The 16,691-nt window shown below is 38.1% G+C and overlaps 1 protein-coding gene across 10 annotated transcripts in view; it reads right to left on the minus strand.

Moving 5' to 3' along the window:
* The window catches only part of DGKG (diacylglycerol kinase gamma), a 210,109-nt gene that overhangs the window by 134,194 nt on the left and 59,224 nt on the right, over nt 1-16,691 (minus strand). For all 10 annotated transcript variants that reach the window (XR_013828564.1, XR_013828565.1, XM_079923090.1 and 7 more), the window contains one exon: nt 1,244-1,414. Coding sequence is in view for 8 of the 10 variants with exons in the window: in XM_079923090.1 (XP_079779216.1) it covers nt 1,244-1,414 (171 nt within the window). In the remaining 2 variants the exon portion in view is untranslated. The remainder of the gene's footprint in view (nt 1-1,243; nt 1,415-16,691) is intronic.

Consider the following 16,691-nt stretch of genomic DNA (forward strand, 5'->3'; position numbering starts at 1 on the left):
CACACGGAAGTTCTTTGTAGTCCCTACTTTTATCTGTGTTTGAAATTTTCTGTAATAAAAAGCTTTTAGAAATACAGTTTCTTTTCATTACCATTACAGGACTCAGTCTGAGAGGCACTAATACGAGGAATTTGCCACATTTGCTCCTCTCTGGTAGTTATGAACAAATATAATGCCTGAAACTCAAAATCCAACTGAATGTGGGAAATAATTTGACATTTCCCTTTTAACATTAGTCAGAAGAAACAGAAATCTGGTACATTTGCTTCCAAATTAGCATTTAAGACTTGTAATTGTTAACACTGCAAACCTAGGGGGGAGGTTTTAAGCTGGCTAAGAGAGCAAACTGTTTCATTTTGTTTTGGGCAAGGGTTTACCTTTGCCAGACTTTTCCTAATGCTTAAGTTTCACTGACTAGTCCGATTATTAGCTGGAATTTTGACTTTTGCTATAATGTGTATGCTTTTCCCTCAGTGTCTACTAAGATCCCAAGAGATGCCAAAACAATATATATTTTTAACAAGGTCCTACCTGTCATCTGTTTCAAAGTTTGCCTGTAGGCTCGCAAAAGTCAGCGAGACCGTCCCCAGAGTGAGTCATCTGCGAGACTGCAGGCTGCTTCAGCCACTGTGGGCTTTCCTTTCTGTCCCCAGCTATTATTCTCCTTCTGAAGACATGTTTTTGAAACCAAGCTCAACTCCCTTAATTAACTAGCCCTCTTTCTCAAGAGGCCAAAACACTTGGGGTGCGGGTGGGTGAAGACATGGAAATAGGCTTTAACAAGATAGAGGCTGATTAGATCTCAAGAAAAAAAAGAGTTCTTCATAGTTAAAGAGTTGCTTGGGCATGGAATAGGGGAAGGAAGACAGATGTTGAAAATCTTCCCTTGAAAAATCTTCTAAGAGGAGGCAGCCGCTTTCTGATTGGAGGCTTTCAGGAAATCCTGCCAGCAAAGGAAGGGAGTCTTCACCCTTTGCAGAGACCCCTTACCTTTCCAGATCTTGGTTCTCAATACCAAGGTCTCCAATGCACCTTCCACCCTATACAACTGGTACTGTGTTCCAGGGAAGATTCTAGGAAATATTCATGTCACTGCTGGTGACAGGGCAGAAAAGCTCCCCCAAGGAGGCAGGACCCATCCCCAGGATCCCAGATCAACCTCCAGCCTGTTTAGAACCATAAACAGGACACTAGCTCTTCCTCTAGGGAAAAGTCGAAGCCCCCTGACAGGGTACATACTTACACTCTAGCTTATCCTGAGGTCTCCCCGTTTCCAGCAAGGACAGGTAACACATGACATCCTTCAGGTACACTATGGGGGACTCTGAGCCTGAAGACTGAGCATCATGGTTTCCCACGGGGGTCGCAGACACTTGGTCTTTAGTTGGCACTTGCTTCTCGGTGATCTTAGATTCTGTGACAGGCAAGAGGAAATCATCCAAGGACACAATGTTTAGTAAACATGAAACCCTTTGTTGCCCCATTCTTTTCACGGTAGAGACAAGAATTTTATGAGTGTCTTCAAAAGCATGGATTACATAGATATGATCAAATCAGTGGCCCTAGAAATCCAGATTGTAGAGTTCATACTTTCTGAATGAACCCCATACTGACCCCTTTAAGAGTCTATAGCCTTATAAGAAATTCACCTATGCTCTGTGAATTTTAAGAAAAGATGATAGTGATTTTTAGTAATATCAATAGCCAACAGGTAAATGTCATTTAGCCTAATTTTGGGGGGAACACACCCAATTTGTAGAGGCAATTTTGTCTGGGATTCCAAAAATCCAGACTATTGGTTATTTACCAACATACTGTTTTACAATTTTCTTCTCAAATGCATTGAAAGATAAATAAAAAGATGAAAGTTCGAAAGAGAAAACTGGGATTGACAACTAATTTCCAGAAACCAGGAAGAATTGTGACTTACTGAAAGCCTAATCAGTTGCATAAGGAAAGTATAGAAAGTGGCTTATCACACCACAGGAATAGAGTGAGTTTTCCCTCTGAAATTTTCCTTCTCACAGGTAGGAAGACTGTCTCTTGTCCTCTGGTTAAGAAATATGATGTTATTACTAACCAGAAAACCAGGCACCGATATTTTACGTGTGAATCATACTCTTTTGAGGCATTTTAAGGGCTATCTCTTTTTCCCCAGCCTCTTTATATCCATGATCTCAATATCAAATAAGAGGATGCAACTCAGAGAAAACACAGGAAACAGTAAAAGGAAGACTGTCAGTGGAAAATCTAACCCAAGTGTTGTACCACCAAATAACAGAGTGTTGAAGGCACAGGCAGAGGGAGAGATAGCCTTGATATTACTGCCTGCTGGGGAAAGCAATGCCACCAGTACACTCTTTATTCAGAGAACCAAAGTCCCAAGCAATGGCAAACAGTTCGGCTCAGGCCAACACAGCTGCACTAGATGAAAGCCTACCAGGTCCTAGGGGTTAGGTTGTTGTTTGAGAAGGGAGTTAGCCATCACCCAGATGGACAGTGGCTGAGACCAAAGGCCACTGACATACTCTGTATGTTACAAAGGGTCCTGTGAAGAGACCAACATGGGACCCACGAAACAGAGTTGCAAAACAAGGAAAGGAAGCTTCATCGTGAAGTCTCAGAGGACAAGATCTCTGGAAATAATTTCCTACCGGACAAGACCCTCGGTAGGTTGCAAGAAGGTGTAACTTCTATTAAACAGGAGCAGAAAGCCTCAGGGGTAAGCAAGTTGAGATGAAAACACAATAGGATGAGATAACAAGGATAGTGAGGTAGGGGAAAACTGCCATGAAATTACGTACGCAACAGAAGTATTAAAATCATCACTGGAGGAAAAGTTATGGAAAAACGTAACTTAATAATGTATAAGACAAAGGTGAAAAATTCTTTGTATAGGGTAGCCCATTATGCCCCAAGTTATGTTATATCCTCAAATTATTCATCCATTAAAACACTATTAGAATGACTTCTATGCCAACTAAACTGGAATGAGAGGGACCAGATTTACCCTCCTACTGATGCAACTAAAAAAACTCGACAAAAGATATGAAACAATGGTCCATAGGATATTGCATATGGCCAACACCAAAGGGCAATCCCAAGAGATGGGAAACAAATGAGGTGATCCCTACAAATGCCACATCTTACTGACTGGAAAGAGTTTCTAGCCTGTGGCACAGGGAGGGGAAACCCAGGCAGATCCTGGAAGTCTCTCTGAGTTGCAGAGATGGAGCTGGGAATCCTGGGAGTCCAAAGTGACTGAAGTTCACAGAGCAGAGCACTGGAGAGGAGGGAGTTGCACAGAGGGAACTCCTGCTGTCTCTGCAGAAGGTCCCTTTGAGTAATCAGCAGAGAGTTGCCTCAATTATTCATCTGAGTAGTGATCAGCACAGATGTGTGAGGAAACTACCTGAGGCTGGGGAAGGAATCAGGATGAGAGGGAACAATCCCTGGAAGGCATAGAGAACTAAGCATAGTGTCTATTTCCAGCAATCAGAGTAGAAAACTCCCATAATTCATGAATCACTGAGTAGAGTACTTAGAGAGTTTTGCCTTGCTAACTGGGCAAAATTATCTCTAGAAAAAATGCCTTCCTGGTGCTAACAAAAGCTTGACCCAAAAATGTCAACTTACCACCAAACCAGCTTTACAACAAATGCTAAAGGAACTCCTCTAGGCAGGAAACAGAAGAGAAGGAAAAGACCTACAATAACAAACCCAAAACAATTAAGAAAATGGTAATAGAAACATACATATCGATAATTACCTTAAATGAAATGGATTAAATGCTCCAACCAAAAGACATAGACTGGCTGAATGGATATAAAAGCAAGACCCGTATATATGCTGTCTACAAGAGACCCACTTCAGACCTAGGGACACATATAGACTGAAAGTGAGGGGATGGAAAAAGATTTTCCATGCAAATGGAAATCAAAAGAAAGCTGGAGTAGCAATTCTCATATCAGAAAGAATAGACTTTAAAATAAAGCCTATTACAAGAGACAAAAAGGACACTACATAACGATCAAGGGATCAATCCAAGAAGAAGATATAATAATTGTAAATATTTATGAACCCAACATAGAAGCACCTCAATATATAAGGCAAATGCTAACAGCCATAAAAGGGGAAATCGACAGTAACACAATCATATTAGGGGACTTTAACAAACCACTTTTACCAATGGACAGATCAACCAAGATGAAAATAAATAAGAAAACACAGCTTTAAATGATACATTAAACAAGATGGACTTAATTGATATTTATAGGACATTCCAACCCAAAACAACAGAATACACTTTCTTCTCAAGTGCTCATGGAACATTCTCCAGGATAGATCATATCTTGGGTCACAAATCAAGCCTTGGTAAATTTAAGAAAATTGAAATTGTATTAAGTATCTTTTCCGACCACAACGCTATGAGACTAGATATCAATTACAGTAAAAAAAACTGTAAAAATTACAAACACATGGAGGTTAAACAATATGCTACTAAGTAACCAAGAGATCACTGAAGAAATCAAAGAGGAAATCAAAAAATACCTCGAAACAAATGACAATGAAAACACGATGGCCCAAAACGTATGGGGTGCAGCAAAAGCAGTTCTAACAGGGAAGTTCATAGCAATACAACCCTACCTCAAGAAACAAGAAAAATCTCAAGTAAACAACCTAACCTTACACCTAAAGCAATTAGAGAAAGAAGAACAGAAAAACCCCAAAGTTAGCAGAAGGAAATAAATCATAAAGATCAGATCAGAAATAAATGAAAAAGAAATGAAGGAAACAATAGCAAAGATCAATAAAACTAAAAGGAGGTTCTTTGAGAAGATAAACAAATTGATAAACCATTAGCCAGACTTATCAAGAACAAAAGGGAGAAGACTCAAATCAACAGAATTAGAAATGAAAAAGGAGAAGTGACAACTGACACTGCAGAAATACAAAGGATCATGAGAGATTACTACAAGCAACTCTATGCCAATAAAATGGACAACCTAGAAGAAATAGACAAATTCTTAGAAAAGCACAACCTTCAGAAACTGAACCAGGAAGAAATAGAAAATATAAACAGACCAATGACAAGCACTGAAATTGAAACTGTGATTAAAAATATTCCAACAAACAAAAGCCCAGGACCAGATGGCTTCACAGGCGAATTCTATCAAACATTTAGAAAGAAGAGCTAACACCTATCCTTCTCAAACTCTTCCAAAATATAGCAGAGGGAGGAACACTCCCAAACTCATTCTACGAGGCCACCATCACCCTGATACCAAAATCAGACAACGATGTCACAAAGAAAGAACTCTACAGGCCAATATCACTGATGAACATAGATGTAAAAATCCTCAACAAAATACTAGCAAACAGAATCCAACAGCACATTAAAAGGATCATACACCATGATCAAGTGGGGTTGATCCCAGGAATGCAAGGATTCTTCCGTATACACAAATCAATCAATGTGATACACCATATTAACAAATTAAAGAATAAAAACCATGTGATCATCTCAATAGTTGCAGAAAAATCTTTCGACAAAATTCAACACCAATTTATGATAAAAACTCTCTAGAAAGCAGGCATAGAGGGATCTTCCCTCAACAAAATAAAGGCCATATATGACAAACCCACAGCCAACATCATCCTCAATGGTGAAAAACTGAAACCATTTCCACTAAGATCAGGAACAAGATAAGGCTGCCCACTCCCACCACTATTATTCAACATTGTTTTGGAAGTCCTAGCCATGGCAATCAGAGAAGAAAGGAAATAAAAGGAATCCAAATCAGAAAAGAAGAAGTAAAGCTGTCACTGTTTGCAGATGACATGATACTACACATAGAGAATCCTAAAGATGCTACCAGAAAACTACTAGAGCTAATCAATGAATTTGGTAAAGTAGCAGGATACAAAATTAATGCACAGAAATCTCTTGCATTCCTAGACACTAATGATGAAAAATCTGAAAAAGAAATTAAGGAAACACTCCCAGTTACCACTGCAACAAAAAGAATAAAATACCTAGGAATAAACCTACCTGAGGAGACAAAAGACCTGTATGCAGAAAACTATAAGACACTGATGAAAGAAATTAAAGATGATACAAACAGATGGAGAGACATATAACATGTTGTTGGATTGGAAGAATCAACATTGTGAAAATGACTATATTACCCAAAGCAATCTACAGATTCAATGTAATCCCTATCAAAGTACCAATGGCATTTTTCACAGAACTAGAACAAAAAGTTTCACAATTCGTACGGAAACACAAAAGACCCCGAATAGCCAAAGCAATCTTGAGAACGAAAAACGGAGCTGGAGGAATCAGGCTCCCTGACTTCAGACTATACTACAAAGCTACAGTAATCAAGACAGTATGGCACTGGCACAAAAACAGAAATATAGATCAATGGAACAGGATAGAAAGCCCAGAGATAAACTCACACACATATGGTCATCTTATCTTTGATAAAGGAGGCAAGAATATACAATGGAGAAAAGACAGCCTCTTCAATAAGTGGTGACAGGAAAACTGGACAACTACATTTAAAAGAATGAAGTCAGAACACTCCCTAACACCATACACAAAAATAAACTCAAAATGGATTAAAGACGTAAATGTAAGGCCAGACACTATAAAACTCTTAGAGGAAAACACAGGAAGAACACTCTATGACTTAAATCACAGCAAGATCCTTTTTGACCCACCTTCTAGAGAAATGGAAATAAAAACAAAAATAAAGAAATGGGACCTAATGAAACTTAAAGTTTTTGCACAGCAAAGGAAAACATAAACAAGATGAAAAGACAACCTTTAGAATGGGAGAAAATATTTGCAAATGAAGCAACTGACAAAGGATTAATCTCCAAAATATACAAGCAGCTCATGTAGCTCAATATCAAAAAAACAAACAACCCAATCCAAAAATGGGCAGAAGATCTAAATAGACATTTCTTCAAAGAAGATATACAGATTGCCAACAAACACATGAAAGGATGCTCAACATCATTAATCATTAGAGAAATGCAAATCAAAACTACAATGGGGTAGCACCTCACACTGGTCAGAAGAGCCATCATCAAAAAATCTACAAACAATAAATGCTGGGGAGGGTGTGGAGGAGAGGGAACCCTCTTGCACTGTTGGTGGGAATGTAAATTGATACAGCCACTATGGAGAACAGTATGGAGGTTCCTTAAAAAACTACAAATAGAACTACCATATGACCCAACGATCCCACTACTGGGCATATATCCTGAGAAAACCATAATTCAAAAAGAGTCATGTACCACAATGTTCATTGCAGTACTGTTTACAATAGTCAGGACATGGAAGCAACCTAAGTGTCCATTGACAGATGAATGGATAAAGAAGATGCAGCACATATATACAATGGAATATTACTCAGCTATAAAAAGAAATGAAATTGAGTTAGTTGTAGTGAGGTGGATGGACCTAGAGTCTGTCATACAGAGTGGAGTAAGTCAGAAAGAGAAAAACAAATAATGTATGTTAACACGTATATATGGAATCTAAAAAAAAAGGTCATGAAGAACCTAGGGGCAAGACAGGAATAAAGATGCAGACCTACTAGAGAATGGACTTGAGGATATGGGGAGGGGGAAGGGTAAGCTGTGACAAAGTGAGAGAGTGGCATGGACATACATACACTACCAAATGTAAAACAGATGGCTAGTGGAAAGCAGCTGCACAGCACAGGGAGATCAGCTCGGTGCTTTGTGACCACCTAGAGGGGTGGGATAGGGAGGGTGGGAGGGAGGGAGACGCAAGAGGGAAGAGATATGGGGACATATGTATAACTGGTTCACTTTGTTATAAAGCAGAAGCTAACACACCATTGTAAAGCAATTATACTCCAATAAAGATATTAAAAATTAAAAAATAAAAAAGTAAAGAAAAATAAAATGACCCACGTTTGAAGTTAAAAAAAAAAAAGGTTCTGAAGAACCTAGGGGCAGAACTGGAATAAAGAGGAAGAAGTAGATAATGGACTTGAGGACACAGGATGGGGGAAGGGTAATCTGGGATGAAGTGAGAGACTTGCATGGACATATATACACTACCAAATGTAAAATAGATAGCTGGTGGGAAGCAGCCGCATAGCAGAGGGAGATCAGCTCAGTGCTTTGTGAACACCTAGAGGGGTGGGACAGGGCTGGTGGGAGGGAGACGCAATAGGGAGGGGATATGGGGATATATGTATACGTATAGCTGATTCACTCTGTTATACAGCAGCAACAAACACAACAATGTAAAGCAATTATACTCCAGTAAAGATGTTAAAAAAAAAAAAAGGTCAAACTGTTTCCAAGTAAACCTAAGTGTATTCCAAAACAAAGCTCAGGAATATATATAGGAATACAAAAATATCTAGTACAAACAATGTAAAATTTTCAGAGTTTGGCATTCAATAAATTATTGCTAGGTATGCAAAGAAGAAAATGTGAACAATAATAAGGAGAAAAATCAACTGAAATGGATCCAGAAATGACAGAGATGATATAATAGACAAAACATTTAAAATAGTTATTATAACTGTATTCCATATATCTAAGAAGCTGGAAGAAAGACTGAACATGTTAAGTAGAGACATGAAAGATATTTAAAAATGCCCGCATCAAGTGTCTAGATATGATATGCTAAATGAAAACTGCAAATATACTGAGTGGGATTAATAGCAGATTAGATATTGCAGAAGAAAAGATTAGTGAATTTGAAGCATCACTACAGAAACTATCCAAAAAGACTACAAAAAAAGAAAAAAAAAGAGTATCATACCGGTGAGCTGTTGGACAACTTCAAGTAGTCAAATAAACATGTAATTGGAATACCTGAAGAAGAGGAGAGTCAGGAGCAGAAAAAAAATTAAAGAAATAATGGCTGACATTTTCCCAAATTTGTTGATATTTGATAAAAACTATGGAACCTCAGCTACAAGATGCTCAATGAACCCCAAGCATAAGAAATATATATAAAACTATACCAAGGAACACCAAAATCAAATTGATTACAATCAGTGATAAAAATCATAAAAGAGGCCAGAGAAAAAAAGACACCTGATATAGAGAGAAACCCAGATAAGAATGACTATAGCTTTCTTACTGGAAACAAAGTATGCTAGTAGCCAGTGGAACAACATCTTTAAAGAACTAAAAGAAAAAAAAAACCCTGTCAAATTAGAATTTTTTTTTTAACATCTTCATTGGAGTATAATTGCTTTACAATGGTGTGTTAGCTTCTGCTTTATAACGAAGTGAACCAGTTATACATATACGTATGTTCCCACATCTCTTCCCTCTTGCATCTCCCTCCCTCCCACCCTCCCTATCCCACCCCTCTAGGTGGTCACAAAGCACCAAGCTGATCTCCCTGTGCTATGTGGCTGCTTCCCACTAGCTATCTATTTTACGTTTGGTAGTGTATGTATGTCCATGCCACTCTCTCACTTTGTCACAGCTTACCCTTCCCACTCCCCATATCCTCAAGTCCATTTTCTAGTAGGTCTGTGGCTTTATTCCCGTCTTACCCCTAGGTTCTTCATGATCATTTTTTTTTCTCTTAGATTCCATATATATGTTTTAGCATACGGTATTTGTTTTTCTCTTTCTGACTTACTTCACTCTGTATGACAGACTCTAGAATTCTTCACTCAGTGAAATATCTTTAGAATTAAAAGGCTAAATAAAGAATTTTTCAAATGTACAAACCATATAGAGCTGCGTTACAAGAAATGGTAAAGGAAATCCTTTCACTAGAATTACACTATATGGAAACCTGGATTTATACACAAGAATGATAAGCACTGATAAATACAAATAGATAAATATAAAGAATATTTTTTTATTAATTAAATCTTTTAAAAAGATAGTTAACTATGACAATAATAACATATTGTGTGGTTTATAACATGTAGAAGTAAAATGTAGAAGTACAAAGCACAAAGACCTGGATAAGAGAAATGGACGTATGTTGTTGTAAATTTCTTATAGTATATGTAAAATGAAATTCTGCTACTTGAAGGTAGACTGTGATAGTTAAAACAACTAAGATAAGAAAGGAGATAAAGTGAAATCATAAAAAAATTCAATTAACTTAAAAGAAGGCAGAAAAAGAGAAAAAGGGAAAAGAAGAACAGATAGAAAAAAGAAAACAAATAGCAAGATGGTGGTTTTAAACCTAACTATAACAATTATCACAGTAAATGTAAATGTTCTAAAACTCTAACTAAAAGGCAGATATGGTCAGATTGGATTAAAAAATAAAACCCAACAACACGCTTCTTATAAGAAAGTCAATTTAAATATGCAGACACAAATACATTAAAAGTAAAACAATGAAAAAAGATATACCATGGCAACACTAGTTAACCAGAGTGGCTATATTAGTTATGAATATAATTATAATAACATAAATTTCAAAGCAAAGAATATTACTAGGGATAAAGAGAGTCATTTCATAATGGTAAAGAGGGCAAGTCATTAAGAAAACCTAATAGTCCTAAACATTTCTACCTCTAGTTCTTTACCCAAAAGGAATGAAAGGTGTCTGTCCAAAATTTGTATACGAATGTTCATATTTTATTTTTAATAGCCAAAAACTGGAAACAACCCAAATGTCCATCAGCACATGAATGGATAAACAAATTGTGGAATATCTACCTGTATACTGAAATACTAATCAGCAATAAAAATATGTTAATTACTGATACACACAACAACATGGATGAATTTTTAAATTATTATGCTGAGTGAAAGAAGCCACATGGAAAAGAGTACATACTGTATCAATCTATTCATATAAAATCTAGAAAATGCAACCTGGCTTATAGTGACAACAAGCAGATCAGTGGCTGTATGGAGATGGAGACGGGTGGGTAGGGAGGGTGGGAGAGAGGGATGATAAAGGAAACTTTTGAGGCTGATGAATATCTTCATTATATTGATATGGTGCTGATTTTATTGGTGTATACAGACATAAAAACTTATTAATTGTACATTTTAAACATGTACAATTTATTTTATGCCAAATTGTACCTCAATAAAGCTGTTTTAAAACAAAATTGTCAAAAAAACCAAAAAACAAAATTGTCGTTATGTGCAGAGAACATAATACTCTACATAGAGTACCCTAAAGACTTCATGCAAAAACTGTTTGAATAAATGAATTCAGCAAGGTAGCAGGATACAAAATTAATATACAGAAATCTGTTGCATTTCTTTATACTAGCAATGAAATATCAGAAAAAAATTAAAAATTCTGTTTAAAATTGCATCAAAAAACCCCCACAAAAATCCTAGGAATAAACCTAACCAAGGAGATGAGAACTATAAAACATTGATAAAGGAAGTTGAAAATGATTCAAAGAAATGGAATGATACCCTATGCTCTTGGATTGGAAGAATTAATATTGTTAAAATGGTCATACTACCCAAAGCAATCTATAGATTTAATGTGATCCTTATCCAATTACCCATGACATTTTTCACAGAACTAGAACAAATAATCCTAAAATTTATACAGAACCACAAAAGATCCAGAATTGCCAAAGCAATCCTGACGAAAAAGAGCAAAGCTGGAGGCATAACCCTCCTGGATTTCAGATAATACTACAAAGCTACAGTAAACAAAACAGCATGGTATTTGCACAAAAACAGACATATAGGTCAATGGAACAGAATAGAGAGCCCAGAAATAAACCCATACACTTGAGATTAATTAATCTTCGACAGTGAAGAATATACAGTGGAGATACGACAGTCTCTTCAGCAAGTGGTGTTGGGAAAGCTGGACAGCCACATGTAAATCAATAAAGTTAGAACACACCCTCACGCCATACACAAAAGTAAACTCAAAATGGTTTAAAGACCTAAATATAAGATATGACACCATAAAACTCCTAGAAGAGAACATAGGCAAAACATTATCTGACATAAATCATAGCAATATTTTCTTAGATCATTTTTCCAAGGCAAAAGAAATAAAAGCAAAAATAAACAAATGGTACTTAATCAAACTTAAAAGCTTCTGCACAGCAAAGGAAACCATCAACAAAATGAAAAGATGACCTACAGAATGGGAGAAAATATTTGCAGATGATGCAATTGACAAGGGGTTAATATCCAAAATATACAAACAGCTCATAAAACTGAATGTAAAAAAACCGAATCAAAAAATGGACGGAAGACTTAAATAGACATTTCTCCAAATAAGACATATAGATGGCCAACAGGCACATGAAAAGAAGCTCAACATCACTAATTATTAGAGAAATGCAAATCAAAATCACAATGAGGTATCACCTCACACCAGTCAGAATAGTCATCATTAAAAAGTCTACAAATAATAAATGCTAGAGAGTGTGGGGAGAAAAGGGAACCCTCCTACACTGCTGGTGGGAATGTAAATTGGTGCAGCCACTATGGAAAACAGTATGGAGGTTCCTTAAAAAACTAAAACTAGAGCTACCATATGATACAGCAATCCCACTTCTGGGCAGAGAAGAAAACTCTAATTTGAAAAGATACATGCACCTCAATGTTCACAGCAACACTATTTACAATAGCCAAGACGTGGAAGCAACCTATGTGTCCATCGACAGATGAATGGATAAAGAAGGTGTGGTGTATATATATACAAGGGACTATTATTCAGCCATTAAAAAGAATGAAATAATACTATTTGCAGCAACGTGGGTGGACTAGAGAGTATCATACTAAGTAAAGTAAGTCAACAGAGAAAGACAAATATTACATGATATCACTCATTTGTGGAATCTAAAATATAATACAAATGAATTTATTTATAAAACAGAACCAGACTCACAGACATAGAAAACAAACTGATGGTTACTAAAGGGGAAAGGGAGTGGGGGGAGGAGTAAACTAGGAGTATGGGATTAACACATACATACTACCATATATAAAATAGATAAGCAACAAGGATTTACTGTATAGCACAGGAAACTATATCCAGTACCTTGTAATAACCTATGATGGAAAATAATCTGAAAAAATATATACCTGAATGACTCTGCTGTATACCTGAAACTGACACAATATTTTATATATATACATATATATATATATATTTATTTATTTGGTTGCACGGGTCTTAGTTGTGGCATGCGAACTCTTAGTGGCAGCATGCATGTGGGATCTAGATCCCTGACCAGGGATCGAACCTGGGCCCCCTGAATTGGGAGCGCAGAGTCTTAACCACTGCACCACCAGGGAAGTCCCTAATACAATATTATAAATCCACTGTACTTCAATTAAAAAAACATTATTACAGCCTTTCCCAAAGATCCTTTGGTTACCAGAGCTTTGACTGGATCTTGAGCCATTGTTCTAGTCCTCATTGAGGTCTACTGTTCAGTCCAGCAGTGGAAATGCTGGGGCCCAGAGGGACTGAGTGACACACAGTCCCACTGGTGTCCTACCTGCTCATGCTGCCTTACATGAAATAACCCTAACCCACACCCATCCAAGCACATCCCTCTGGGACTACCCTCTTCCAGAGCACAGAGGTTTTGCCCAGGTGCCACATTACATACCCTTCTAAATGAGGGTTCTTGGGCAGAGACGACTTGCTCCACCTTCTCTCTTAGTCTCTGTATTACTTCTTACCTTTCAGTTGGGCTGTGTGGAAAGAGCGCCAAGCTAGAGGCAGAAAACTGGGTTTGTGCTAAATGGTGTGTGATCTTGCACAAGAAGGCTTATTCCCCACACCCAACCTCAGTTTTTTCATCTGTTAAAAGACGGACTTGCATTAAAATTGATGTTTACCAAAAGTTTTGAATGACATGAATAATGTTTGTGAATATAATGCTAAGTGAAAAACAAAGCTGGATCCAAAATTATATATATACAGTCTGATTCCAGTTCTGTAAAAAATTTATGGAAAAAACCCTACAAGGATACATACGTATAGGTGTGTGTAGGGGTGTGTGTGTGTGTGTGTGTGTGTGTGTGTGTGTGTGATCACACTGGTAGATTTAGGTGATTTTGTTGTTTCTTTAGTTTTTCTGTACTCTTCAGAAAATTTTTTATTGATACAATGTGTTACCTTTAAAACTGGAAAAATATATTTAAAAAAAATGGAGGGACTTTCCTTGAGACTCCAACAGTCCAAGCTGCTGAACCATCTCAATAACCTGAAGAACTAAATAAAAACCAGGAGAATGAAGTTCACATTGTTTATCCCACCTTTTCATGGGCATTCAGGGAAGGGTGATTTCAGCCCTTCCTGAGCTGACATCCTGACAATGACATGTTGCTCAAGGCTCTGAGCTGACCTCTGGACTCAGTGAAACCCCTGTCTGCTGTGCTTATGGACTCAACCATGCCCCCACCTGGCTCTGGGAATAAATAACTTAAAGCGGGTTGTTCTAGATCTGAGCTTGGAGCTTGATCTGATAGGCACAAACAGCCACATCAAATGAGAATAGAGTTTCTTCTTCTTGGGCAACAGGAAAAGCGTGGAATTTTCAACAGATGGCCTGATCTAAGGTGATTCCAGAACTTGGCTCTTCCTTGTTGGCAGAGGCCCTGCTCTGTGGTGTCCACCTGTCCCTACATTCTTGTTTTTGGTGAATAGGGGCATCTAATTAAGACATTCATGGAAGGTGGCCCAACAGGAAAAGGATTTGCTACTTAACATCACAAGTTACAAAAGAGGGTGAAAAAATGCTGTACATCTCCCTGGGCCAGCAGTCAGATAACTGCCCTTTCATGACTGGACCACAGGAGACTGATATGCTGCATGCACGGGAAAACAGTGCATGACGAATCACTTCTCCAGGAGCAAGTCTCTGGAAGTTGTTCTGAGACCCCAAATGATACAGATACCGCAAATAAACATGGTGGTCAAATAAGCCAGCCAAGGTCTATTATCATCATTCATTATCTTTTCTCAAATATCACATAATGACAGGATCGCCACTAAGTCCTTGTTTGGTACCTTGGAAACTTCAGCCACTGAAACAAACTCTGCCAGACAATTTGGAACCTCAGGGAATGAAGTGTAACTTCTCTCAGGTTCCTCTTGAAGTTCCAGATACTTGGACTAAGAACATCTCTGGTAAAGAATCTGGGTAAAGAAAAAGATGCTTTTCTTTGATTTTTTTGCTGAGAGTTTAGAATCATCTCAAAGCTTCCAGTTTGAAACTATTCTTTCTACCATGAGAATGATTTATGTCATAAAATGCCCTCTCTATTCCCAATAAGATTTAAGACTTATTTATGACTTTAATCCATTTGACCAAAGGGCCCTAGACCTAGCACGCGTGGGTGAGATGCTGGGCAGAGGGGTGGGTGAGCCTATACTTTGCACAGTCTTGCCCTGCTGCTGTCCCTGAAGAACTCAGGAAGGCACCAATACTCTTAATCCTTGCTTTCTGGAGCTCTATGAGAAGTCTGGATTTTGCTGAGCTTATGGTCCTGAGGCAATTCTCCTTTCCCAACCATGTTCTGCTTTCCATTCAGAGTGAATTTTTGATGTCATCAGTCTTTCAGTTACACACTGAAAACTCTATAATCCTCTAGTTGCCCTTTCGGCAATGACTGGAAAAAAGATGAGAACTACATCTATCACCCACTCGAAGAAATTCTCTCATCCTAAGTCTCTGTTACAATTAGTTCTCATTCAGTTGTATTATCTCTTACCTATTCTGCCATGTGTGTACGTATGTATATAATATATATTGAAAGATACAAGAAAACTGCATCTTTATCCCCTGGGCACATCCCAAGAGCTGGAATTCACCAATGTGCATCAATCTTTTCTAAACAATAATGCAAAGGAAATAACGTCTGTCTCTCTGAGTCTTTGTATGTGAAGCTCCAAGAGCAACCTGGGAGGGAGACAGTCCCTGAGAGTCCTTCCATGAGAGAGGATGCCCATCTGACACAATTGGAGACTGAGGGTGCAGACTGAAGGAGATCTTGGCAGACATGATGAGTTGAGAATAGAGTGTACTTCTGGAGGGTGGCCTGAATAATAACTGCTAATATTTACTGAACATTTACTCTGTTCCAGGCACTATACTAAGCTTTTTACACACATAACTCACTTAACCTTCATATCAACACTTACTGTCATCTCATGTTACAGATGGGGAAACTGAGGCACAGAGACATTGTTCAAACATACCGAAGGTTTCAGAGCTAGGTGTTGTCAGAGCTGGGTGTCAAACCCAGGAAGTCTCTGAAGTCCAGATTCTTAACCAATATGCTTATTACCTGACCCAGCTTAGGTTGACAGTGTCCAGGAAATTTGTGCTACATCTTAGAACAGAGGTCAAGGAGGATAATCTTTGCTCTTTCCAGTTTTACTAGGAGCTTCTGCACTTGGGACTGTGCCTGTCAACAGCCTCTCAACAGAGGAATGGCCGCCCATTGATAAATGTGCCAGGGAAGGTTCCACATCAGTCACGACCCAAGAGACGGTGCACGGACAGCCAGGCATCATGATGGCTGCTCCACTGGGAATGCAGCCTTGATCATTCCACTAGGACCTAACCAAATTGGTGCCTTTACGTGGAGACAAACCTTAGTCCAGGCACCTCAAGACAGACCATTGCTTCCTATCTTGGTGCAGGAAAGAGCAGCAGCTTGGAGGATGGACAATTCTGGATTGAATCCCTAGCTCCTCA

Source organism: Stenella coeruleoalba (genome assembly GCF_951394435.1).
Source record: "Stenella coeruleoalba genome assembly, chromosome: 5".
NCBI lineage: Eukaryota > Metazoa > Chordata > Mammalia > Artiodactyla > Delphinidae > Stenella > Stenella coeruleoalba.